An 11055-nucleotide genomic window follows, 5' to 3' on the forward strand; every position below is an offset into this window, starting at 1 on the left:
TTTGGTCTTCCAGCTTGAGTCCAGTGGTGCGCATATGTTGACTAATCTCCCTATTTTGCTTTAAATCGCGGCCATCACTTACGCTTGACTGGATTTTGAGTTGTTTTGATTTTCGCGCGACTCAGCGGATTATCGTCATTATAGTGATTTCAAGTGGAATAAAATCAAATTTTATAAAATGATTCGGTACAGTGTTTAATTTCATCATTAAACGCGAAATACCATTTAGGGACCCACCCAACAATAGCACAAATATAAACATTTTACGTCAGCAGTTTTGTTGCGCTTTTACCACATTTATATTGTAACATTTAATTTTTTTGTAGCAGAGTGCTTTTACATAATTTAGTTTATTTGCATGTTTATTGTGGTATATATTTTTCAACCGCAAATAAAAGCTAACTATATGCTGCCCATCTGAAAAGTTTTATCATTTGAACATTTCCACATAGTAGCCTATACTTTCGAAAATAAATATTTGGTGTTTCATGTAGTGTTTCATCACTTCAGTGACTGTTATAGCCTTTTTGCTCACTTCCGGGCACTTTTCAGCGCATTTAATTTACAAATTTGGATCTTCTCTGCAATATCAACAAGGGATCGTGCACAGCAAAATTTACATTTATATATTTCATGCAAACAATATGATGCCCTTTAAACAACCGTCGTTAGACGTTTAGATGCCTCCGTCTGTTTCGTCGATTCGCTGTTTGTGTAATCTGATGACTCGAGGAGGCGGTTCTTCCTTTCAACACCCCCGGTTGGTAAGAGTTTCCCACTGCGAAAACAATTTATTGCTGTTTATTAAACCATTTCATACCAACTTTGAATCAAAGCTTATACTTAGCCTCGTATCGAATCTTATACTGAACTTTGTATCAAAGCTTGGCCACCCACCTGTTGCTTCCGTCGGCAGAAGTAACCCCCGTTTTCTTATTCGCCCCACTTTCTGTGCTCGCGTGTTGGTCGTGGGTGGATTTTGTGTGTGATTCCAATCTTCTCCTGATTCCCTTTGTCGCGTCACTAAAATATACGTCGTGAAATAAAGAAGTTCTGGCCAGTTGTACACATTAATTCGCCACGGTATGCGTCACATTTTAATTAGTGGCAACCCAAATCGTTGGCCAATCTGAAAACGATGTGTGGTGGAAAACGCATGCACGCGCTAAACGGCATATGCCAGTTGGATCATGGTCACGGTTTTTATGTACACAGAGTCTCCATGGCCGGATAACGAAAGGTCACTATATTAAAACGTTGCATGATGGTAGTCACGATAGACTGCATCGGAGGAAAAGACAAAATGTCGACAATTGCGCATGCTGACATGACATCATCCCATCAAACAGTTTTACATATTACCATACAAACAACGTTTACTCTGATTAGCCGTTACAACAAAAAATGTTGTTTATTATTGATTTCTCGGCATCACAGATATGTGAATAACCGATACCTAACATGCTTTGAACTAGCGGTAATTACGACACTGGAAATATGTGGTATAGGGCAAAACTATAAGTAACAACAAAGCGGGTTCGTTAAATTTGTCGAAGTTGTGACCAGACTTTGGACAACTTCTATATAGTTCGGAAAATGTCAGTAATTTAAAATCCAATCTAATTTTTAGTTTTAGCAAAAACGCTACGTTGTCCAATGGACTTTTCTTATTTAGTTTAAGTTTTCACCCAAACAGGCGAATTGTAGAGCAAGCAAAAAACTTGTCAATCATAGCTAATAAATCGTTGCCATTCTTATTGTAATGCCAGTTAACCGTAACAAAATAGACAAAAAATCTTACTTCCAACGTGTAGAGAAATTCCCCCCTAGAATGGTGTATAGGTACGGATTAAGAGCCGAACTGAGGTAAGCCATTAGAGATCCGGCAACAGCAAGGTTGTGACAGATTTTTTTCTGAGAATTTTACAGTGAAAAACAGTTAGTTACTCCACATATTACTGCATATACTACCACATTATTAAACAAAACAATAACAACTCGTTTTATAAGATTTTTAGTCGAGGGCAAAATTAGAAAGATATATTAACTTTGTGGCGTTAACACACGTGCATGTCATTTAAGAAAGGAGCACATTGTGCACATGGCAATCAACTTAGCGTATTGCATTAAGGAAGCGGATAGGAAAAATACAGCAGTGTTCTCGTATATACCTGTCCCTTGGCAACAGTGATTCCAACCAGCTTGATCAGGTGTCCAACGTGAAAGGGGAGCCAAAAAATAACGAAACAAGAGACCAGTGCTGCACACATGATTGTCACTCTTTTTCGGTTTTTCTGGGCCCTCGAAGCCGACTTGTTATTAACTTCGCTTGTCCCACTGGGACGGTTGTTCAAAGATAAACGTTTCACGATCAAACCGTAGCAAGCCACCATCACCTGCGACGGTGAAAACATGCAATTTTCTTCGGTTTGCAATAAAAAACAGTTAACGAGGCAATCAGTGCTTCAAGCATGCGAAACTGCCCTATTAGAAATCAGTTGCGGTTTACAGTGACATTACATCACACGTGACTCTGCGGTTACAACCAAATGCTGACTGCACAAAGCAATTCTAGCGCATTAAAGGGGCTTTGGAATATTTGAAAACCACTCACCACCACTGGGACGACGTACATGGCCAAGAAGTTAAAGAGCATGAAAACTTTCCAGCCCGTGGGCGTATTTGCGTAGGAACAAACGGAGGACGCATCTGGCTGACGGTCTTGATCATCGAGCGTGGAATTGGTGCTGTCTCCTGCCGTGGCGTTGACTGTCTGGTCACTTTGTGTGGTGGAATCGGGCTGCGGCCCTTGACCAGAGCCTGACGTTGCAATGTCGAAATCAGTTCAGGATTTTACACTATCCTAATTTTAATCGGCAATACGCCATCAGTGATGATTAAAATCTGAAGCCCCTGTTACTTAGGCATTATTATTGTATATGAAAAACGCTCGCATTTATATAGGTCATAAATACAGACATGAAAGTAGGCCTTAACATACTGTATATTTCTACCTGCAAAGTCTCTGACCGCAACATTAGTCTTAAATAGGCTCGACATATCGAGAGTGCTTGGGTCAATATTCCTGAATGGATTTGCGTCGCTCGCGGAGCCTTCGGCATTGAAATTTGAGAAAGGAGAATTGTCATTTCCAAATCCACCCCTGAAAATTGTTGGTATTAACTCACGTTCATATTTTTACAGATTTTGCGATTAACAGAGCATCATACCCAAACAACAATTCAGTTAAAACATCTCCGAGGGAGTCGCTTGGTGCCCTGCAATGATAAGCGATGTTAGAAGCACGTTTGCGAGGATAAATTCGGCAAAATCTTACACGCAGTGCTGCGTTCCACCGTCACCGGGCGTCAAAACCTTTACGCATAAATCCATCTCGTTGGTACTGTATCCTTTGTCCAGGCATTCCTGGGTAATATTGCGGGTCGTTGGCTCAATATCCTTTGGAAATACGTAACTAGAACAAAAAGGGTAATCATGGAATGTTGCTGATACATGCTGCTGTTTGTATTTTTATTAGACACTAGATAATATATAATGTTGCTATCTTTTGTCGGGCACATTTGAATGGGAAAATACAACGCCATACATAACAGCGATTCTTTAGAACCATTTATAACATACAACTATTACACAAGACCCCTCATAATACAAAACGTTGTAGGTATATGCACGAAACTTACCTGCAGCTACAGTCGGGATGGCTTCCAACCTTGGCGCTATACAGCATAATAGGGATACACAAGCAAAGGCACACGATCCACACGCAAATGCTGACGGTGATCGCCACTCGCAACTTGCGCAGCCTCGCCACAGTATCAGAAAACATATGGCACACAGCCAAATAGCGATCAATGCTCATTACCTAGAGAAGAACGGACTTTTAAACCCAAGACATATATAATTGTGTAACAAACTTTTATGTAATACAGCAACAAATGTATGGCGATATATAACAACCACCTTTAACGTAAGATTGTGCTCCATCAGTTAATTGCGTGTGTATGAAGACATTTTATAACAACTACAAGCAACCTTAGGTTTGTTTTAAATTGTTTGTTCAGTTACTGGGCGCGTTTGGTGTCCGTCCGTATTTAACTCATACTCCACATGTTATAAATATTACCATCAAAAATGTGATAGAGGCGTAGTAGTTAAGGAAAAGGATGGTCTCTTTTCCTTTGCACATCCATTCTGGAAATGGCCATCTTAAACTCAAGTCTTCAACGGTTTTGAATGGTAACGTTAGGAGAAAGAGGGAGTCAGCTATAGCCAACTGCAAGACATACCTACCAAAAATATAATGAAAACTGTTTTATTTTTCACAACACGTTACGAGTTGATTAAACGTTGTTTAACAACAAGAACATAGGGTAAAACTAAAACAGAGGCTGAATATTGTACTTGACATTAGTAAGTGGATAATAAGAAAAAAAGACAATCCTGCAAAACAATTTGTTACTTCTCTAAAAGACAGGTTGTATAACTACGGAACTTGGACATAAACCGTGCCAAACTTGCGGAAAACACAAACAAGCTTATTTTCTTACCAGTGTGTCACATCTTTCTTAAATTCCCTCAGTGCTAAAATGACAAAAAGTACAATGGAGTTTCCGAAGAGGCCAAAAAGGCAGAAAATTATGGAGAAGACGACCTTCGGGTAGTTCACTTTATCAACTGGTACTGCAAAATGTTAAAACACTTATTTTTTTTTGCCCGACGACAGTCTCAAAGTAATATGTACAATGTCCACGTTGTCCAACGCGCAACGCACCTTGAAACTTTGGTACACCCGTTGAACTGTTGAAGTTTAAGTTCTTAAAATAGTTGCTGACTTCCAAATCATGTTCATTTAATTCTGTCATTCCGAACATTCCGAACATTCCGGCGTTTTGAGTAGACATTTTCTTTTTTTAGTATAACTCCAAAGTGACTTTATCAACTTACAACCGCCTCGGTTTATAAAGTTACCGGATGTCGGAGCGAAACTCAGCGCAGACAAAGAAGGAGAAACAAACTTTAGTAATTTCTCATCCATTTATGGTGACGGACGTGGATGTCTCACGCTGTTCGTGTCCGCCCTCACTGGGTTGCATAACCAACAAAAACACAAAATAATTTCTCATTGCACGACGCATTACGTACCCCAACTTTACCCCAAACATGTTTTGTGGGTAGTCCCGTGCGAAACTGTTATGTGCCTCACTTTCGTGATGAAACAGCGTGAAATTTTGCAGACGTTTTTAGTCCAGTTGCGTGCATGATGGTAGGAAATCTTCCTGCGAGGGTATTTGTTCATTTTCCTTTTTATTTCGTGGCGTAAGCATAATGGGTTCATGTTCTCAGCTGCTGGCCCATTCGCTTTGTGTATGAACCTAATATTGAACGTGTGAATTAAGGTAGCTTGTGCTCGCTGGCAAAGAAAAACGTTCACACGTTGACCGATTTGAGCTACTCTAATGAGGGAATACCATCAGTAGGTTTCCTTCATGTAGATTTGATGATGGATTTGAACTTTTTAAGGACATTCTTTTTTCTTCAGTTTGCAACGTAAGAAGGATAACATTGATCAACACATAAATATTCGAATGTGGCCCATTCTGATTACGAAAACTTAACATTCGATCAGAGACTGAATTCCAATACCTATTGACGTCATAAATGTTGATATTGGTCGAAAAAATCACGCGCAGTTTGTGTTTTCGCTCTAGCGCCTTTTTTTCGACTTTGTGACCTCATAACATCGCTGGTGTTAACTTCGTACTGTCCAATTTTTTTGCATATATAGATGACGGCAATGCACGATTCAAAGTACCATTTAATAAATTTAAGTTAGACACGATGCATGTAGGATTCGCTAAAAATGTTCGGTTTCGGAGGAATTATTTCATTTTTTATATATATTTGCACTCCCAATGACCAAACTATTTCATATCGATATGAAGAACTGCTTCATGGTGAGAAGTGGAAATGGGCCCAAGAGCGTCACCGCATTATCTTTGCTTTGTTTGCTTGCGTGATTCAGACGTTTTCAAGCACGTGCCATTTCAAGTGCATCAAATTTTCCGAGCAGATGTGGGTTCAATCAACTGTGGAAAGTTCAATAACGTTATCATTTTGTGATGATAAACACTCCTAAGCGTTCAGCCGTATATTCGCTAAACCGGGATTTCAAATCTTTAACACACCTTGAAGTCTCCTCGTGACATGTATTCTGTTTACAGGCGCAATAACAAGTGACAACGTTTTGGATGTTTTCTCTTGCCCTGTTCTATTTATCGATGCCCTTATCGTCCGACGAACTCGGAGCGAATAAATTTACAAGCTGATGGCAGCGACCGCAGAGTTTACTGAAACCTGACACATTGCAGCGTCCGGAGAGGCAACGTCCCGTGTAAAATTGGGCCTAATGAGAAAGATACGTCAAATGGGTTGCCAATAAAAAAAAAACGATAAGCTCGGGGACTTCGTATAGCAAACGCCATACAATGCCTCTGAAATTGTTTTCTTTTGTAATCCCGATTTAGCAACATATAAAATGAGACTGACTGCGTTTGTTTGCTGACGGTAGCTTGGTGCCAACTGTCGGATGGGTTTACGACAGTTTGACGGAACGTTATTGTTGCAACGAGTTGTCAACAAGTCAAAAGTAGGCAGGGCAGCTCGATGTTTGTCAAACAGTAAAATCGCTGAGCTGTGATTTGCTCAAAAGCGAGTTGCGAAAAGTTTTTAGCTATTCAACCATTCCAGCTATTTAACGGTTGTGAATTTGTGACAACTCTTGAGAGAGAATAGGCCATAAAGCATGTAAATGATAGGGAAGCGGCGCGGAAAGGAGGGTCACCTTTTTCTTGCCGCTGCCTTCGTCTGCAGCTAAATTTCATTGACCGCCTCAATATTTCTCATTTATTTGTTCGACAAGACGCGCTGATAACTGGCGTATTTTAGGCTACATGTAGGGCTGTGGGGCAGATGCAGTTCTGAGTAAGTATGTCAGTGAGCGAACTTACGCAGCATGCACCCTTTGTGGGCACGAACAACTCGCACATTGTCTACCAGAGCACGACACTAAGCAGCATCATAATGCCAATCATCTGTTACGTTGTATTCGTGATCGGTATTCTGGGCAACTCTATGGTCGTCTACATTATCAGTCGTCTGGTAAGTAATTTTTATGTGAGTTTAAAGTTTCACGGCGTTAGCTCTGTATTCTATCACTACCGCCTATGCCGCTTACCTTCTCGTAAAAGTGCATCAGTTTTAATTTAAGCCGAAATACAGTGAACGAAATTGTACAGTTGCTGTTTGACACGGACATTAGGTCTACGCAATAGTTCCAGCAATAAAGCTGTGTACACTAAAGCTCTGCTTTTCTTTTTCGAATTACGGTCGAGAGCAAATCTTTTATGCCAGAGCTTTGCCACGAATGCGTTGCCGGATTCTTACTGTACGCCATGTACTACGCAGAGCGCACCGAAGAAAATCGCAGACCTGTTTGTCATAAATCTGGCCATCGCCGATTTGATATTTCTTGCCACTTTGGTGTTTTGGGCCACCGAGTTTCTGATGAATGGAAAGTAAGTTTTCTGGCGCATGATTTTGCTTCTAAAAGGAATTCGTTGTCAAGTTACGCCTACGCAATAAGATTTTCAATGAATCATTATTGTTAACAATTGCATAACGAAGTTGTCAGCAGATAAGGCAAAAATTAATGCCACGATGCATCAGTCAATGTCGTCTATCAGTAGCGTTATCAAAAAAACTCACCAGACAACATCTTTGTTTAGAAATGAATTTAAAATTGTCATAATGAGAGTTTATATAGTTCAAAGTTCTCCACAACATTATAGAATATTTCCGGTATAAAAGCCAACATAAAGTTTAGCTGTCTTTACCCGTTTTGTTGAATGTATTTTCAGTTGGGTTTTCGGAAGAATTTTGTGCAAAGTACTCAGCTCTTGCTCGCTCTTCTCTGGCTACAGCAGCGTGTTTTTTCTCACCGTAATGGCAATAGATCGATTGGGAGTTGTTGTATTCTACAAGAGTTACAACTCCTGGCGGTAAGTTACTCGATTGCACCAAAGCGGTGCAAATTGCTTTTTAATGCTGTGACTTAAACCGCGTCACACACGAATACTCTTCTAGCTAGGGGTATATGACATAGCAGATGAGGAACCTCGATTTCCGGGAATGGCTATTAACTGTTTACTATGTTCCCGAACCAAACCATTAGATCGCCAGTCTGCGCAAACAGTGGCCCGTAGTATAATTCTTCTCTGAGTAGAAATTATATGGCTTATATTGGGCTTGTCTATTTATGAAGCCAGCAATTTCAACGTGATTGATTCATTTTACGAAAATGGCAAACTATAAAAAGCACACAGAATGGGAAAATATTTCAATGTGGGGAATATTCTATATGGGTTCTGCATATCTATAACGCAAGTGGGTAATGTTACCAAGTACAAAACCTTTAAATGGAATTTCCTTGCCAAGGTTCTGATGTATTATTGTCCAGGAAGACTGTAATGCAAATGCACCAGAATATAATCAGCTACAGGTTGACATTGAGGCATGTTTAAATAAGGTCATAGACCTCTTATAACTATAAACTGGACATGTTGATTTTAAGCTTGCTACGTATGTTTGCAGTTCAATGAAGAAGGCCATCGTCGTCACCATTGCCGTGTGGACGTTTTCTGTTTCAACAAGTTTCTTGGCATTCTATTTCCGTGACATCGGGGTCAACCACATCACGGGTAAGACTCTACTGGTTCCCTTGTAATACATTAACTGTAAAAACGTCACTGGCATCGCACCAGCTTGGACAAAGGAAAATTCACACTCCCAATTGTGGTATTAACTCATGACCCTATGCGCCTACTTCTCCATCGGCATTAGTTAGAGTAGGCAAGTGGTGATAAAAAAAACAGGTTTGCGACCCAGTCATGGGATTTGAAACTGTGAAATGATCCTTAGACATTTGGGTAATTTGTAATAAAATCGTAGAGTATATGCAAATTCCTGTTGGAAATTCAAGCATTTCTGGTAAAAGTCTCTGTATTAAGACATTTTGATGATTGACTGTTTACCAAAACAAAGGAAAATATTTCATTGACAATTTTAGGAACCCAGCTTTGCCGGTGGCATTTTAACGAAAGCATCCATTCCCACCGGACGTGGTATTGCATCAACTTTGTTCAACGGTATATTTAAATTGCCAATGTCGTGACGCAGTAAGTTTACAGTTACTTTTTATCTTGGCAGATTTGTAATTGCGTTCGCTGCCCCTCTGCTTATCACCATCGTTTGTTACATCGTCATTGTGATTTATTTGCGAAGAAGGAAATCAAAAAAGAAGATACTGAGGCAGAAACAGGTGATTTTTACTGTTTGGGGAAAGTTGGAAAAACACATGAATATTTTCGGAAATTAACGGAAAGTTAACATTTTTCAGGATCGGATTACGCTAACGATATGTGTTGTGATTATCGTATTCGTCGTTTGCTGGACGCCAAACCAGGTCTCTAACTTTCTTTATGTGGCTCAGGGATTGCACATCATTGGTAAGATACGCAACCTTTGAAAAATTGCTGCTTTTGCGCCGCAAACAGCGTTTAACACCTCGGTGTCTTAAACATGTTTACGCCACTCTTAAAGCCCTACTCAGGAGTTATAAAAGACCGCGCCCTTTCAGAGTCTAATGCGAAGTTTCTCTCTACATGACAGCTCGCCCAAATCCGCCGTCAAGCGTCCATTACCACTTTCATCTTTTTGCCACCACGCTGGCTTGGTCTCACAGCTGCTTTAATCCGTTCTTGTACGCTTTCATGAGGGACGACGTGAGACACAAGGTGATTTATCTGTCTTTCAGCTTTTGTCCATGGGTGGCAGCTTATGTGACGTCGTTGCGGCAGATATATATGGGTTTGTGTTATTTTGTTGCCAGTCGTCCTTGATGTTAAATTAACAAGACAGAATCGTAAAATGCTGCACCAAATGCACTAAAACGTTTTCATTGTCAGATATATCAATCACGAACCGTCCTGTTGAGTTGAATACCTGCCTTAACAGACCACAGCTTGGTTTCAATGTACAAATAATTTCTAACACAAACGTTACATTTTCAGCTTATTGAAACGACCAACAAGCTGCGTCCTTTCAAATCGCGAACTTCCGCTGCGCAGCTTTCCTCTGACAGACCAACGTCTCCATCAACGGTTCGTCTTGTTTAAATCAACTGTGCTTATCAGTACACGTGTAAGGTGTATGTATGAACGTGTACGTGCTTGGAGCTTCGAGAAAATGCGTTTGAAGTCCCACTAAATATTAGCTCATACTGTTGTTGGCAACGTAATAGCGCCACAAACATGATGTTTAACCTCATGTATCCGGTGTAGCGCTTCACAATGGAAACACCTGTTTTAATGTTGGTTAGGAACACTTGTTTTAATGTTGGTTACATCTTTTCTGCAGCGTTTTTCCGAACTGAGTCAAAAGCGGTGGATTCAAAGAGGAATGTTTACTCCGATGACACCGCATCGGGTAATTTTATCCATCTTTCCACAGAAAGCTAAACCTCCTAAAGTTCGTTAACGATTAAAGCTGCTGTAACTAACATATTGCGTTGTACTGCAATAAAAACAGAAAAAAGCTGAACGTAACCGCGGTTATATGTTAGATTGCGGACAAATCCGTCAACACCAAATTCAACAGCGAAGAATTGGAGATATTGAAAAAGTCATCAACAGTTTGACACTTCTACGCCTTGTGGAAAAGCTTATTTTATTTATGTCGTGCGTGTAGTTACAGGGGAAGCGCACAGGGAAGTTGCTACAGTGACATACAGAATTTACCTAGCTATGTAATTCCCCCAGTAACACTAATAGCCAATCCAAATCCAAAGCAAACTTAGAGTCAACTAATTCTAATGCTTAAAAACACAACTTCTTGCTCTTTGACGCCCGTTTTTAAATTCGATTTGGTTTTCATATTCTGTTTATTATTGCTTGCTACGACAGTATTTCAATACACTGT

At 40.1% G+C, this 11055-nt stretch overlaps 2 protein-coding genes across 3 annotated transcripts; one reads left to right on the plus strand and one right to left on the minus strand.

Annotated features, from left to right (window-relative positions):
- Positions 1-615: 615 nt before the first annotated feature.
- Positions 616-4936, minus strand: LOC145889467 (uncharacterized). Its single transcript, XM_082980426.1, has 12 exons — positions 4793-4936; positions 4569-4701; positions 4145-4307; positions 3702-3883; positions 3338-3475; positions 3231-3278; positions 3015-3163; positions 2615-2820; positions 2172-2396; positions 1802-1914; positions 898-1023; positions 616-778 (listed from the first exon to the last, which is right to left on the minus strand). The coding sequence occupies exons 1-12, from the start codon at positions 4920-4922 to the stop codon at positions 655-657; spliced, it is 1737 nt and encodes a 578-aa protein (XP_082836552.1). The 5' UTR covers positions 4923-4936; the 3' UTR covers positions 616-654.
- A 2022-nt stretch (positions 4937-6958) lies between these two features.
- On the plus strand, positions 6959-10841 carry LOC145888881 (type-2 angiotensin II receptor-like). Of its 2 annotated transcripts, none has more exons than XM_082979751.1 (11): positions 6959-7179; positions 7432-7595; positions 7938-8078; positions 8671-8777; positions 9146-9224; positions 9286-9397; positions 9476-9584; positions 9748-9872; positions 10149-10238; positions 10495-10563; positions 10700-10841. In XM_082979751.1, exons 1-11 carry the CDS (start codon positions 7009-7011, stop codon positions 10772-10774), a joined length of 1242 nt encoding a protein of 413 aa, XP_082835877.1. In that variant the 5' UTR covers positions 6959-7008; the 3' UTR covers positions 10775-10841. The 2 variants fall into 2 exon arrangements, with proteins under 2 accessions (XP_082835877.1, XP_082835878.1); XM_082979752.1 differs by having other exon boundaries at positions 7486-7595.
- The last annotated feature ends 214 nt before the right edge of the window (positions 10842-11055 follow it).

The sequence above is a fragment of the Ascidia mentula genome, chromosome 2 (genome assembly GCF_947561715.1).
Source record: "Ascidia mentula chromosome 2, kaAscMent1.1, whole genome shotgun sequence".
NCBI classification, from domain to species: domain Eukaryota; kingdom Metazoa; phylum Chordata; class Ascidiacea; order Phlebobranchia; family Ascidiidae; genus Ascidia; species Ascidia mentula.

Coding starts and splice junctions, on each gene's coding strand:
- LOC145889467 (XM_082980426.1), bottom strand. CDS start 4,922: ATGTCTACTCAAAACGCCGGAATGTTCGGAATGTTCGGAATGACAGAA. Junction 3,279..3,337: donor GGTGGAACGCAGCACTGCGT/GTAAGATTTTGC, acceptor TTATCATTGCAG/GGCACCAAGCGACTCCCTCG. Junction 3,164..3,230: donor TTAACTGAATTGTTGTTTGG/GTATGATGCTCT, acceptor AACAATTTTCAG/GGGTGGATTTGGAAATGACA.
- LOC145888881 (XM_082979751.1), top strand. CDS start 7,009: ATGTCAGTGAGCGAACTTACGCAGCATGCACCCTTTGTGGGCACGAAC. Junction 7,596..7,937: donor GAGTTTCTGATGAATGGAAA/GTAAGTTTTCTG, acceptor ATGTATTTTCAG/TTGGGTTTTCGGAAGAATTT. Junction 9,873..10,148: donor GGGACGACGTGAGACACAAG/GTGATTTATCTG, acceptor TTACATTTTCAG/CTTATTGAAACGACCAACAA.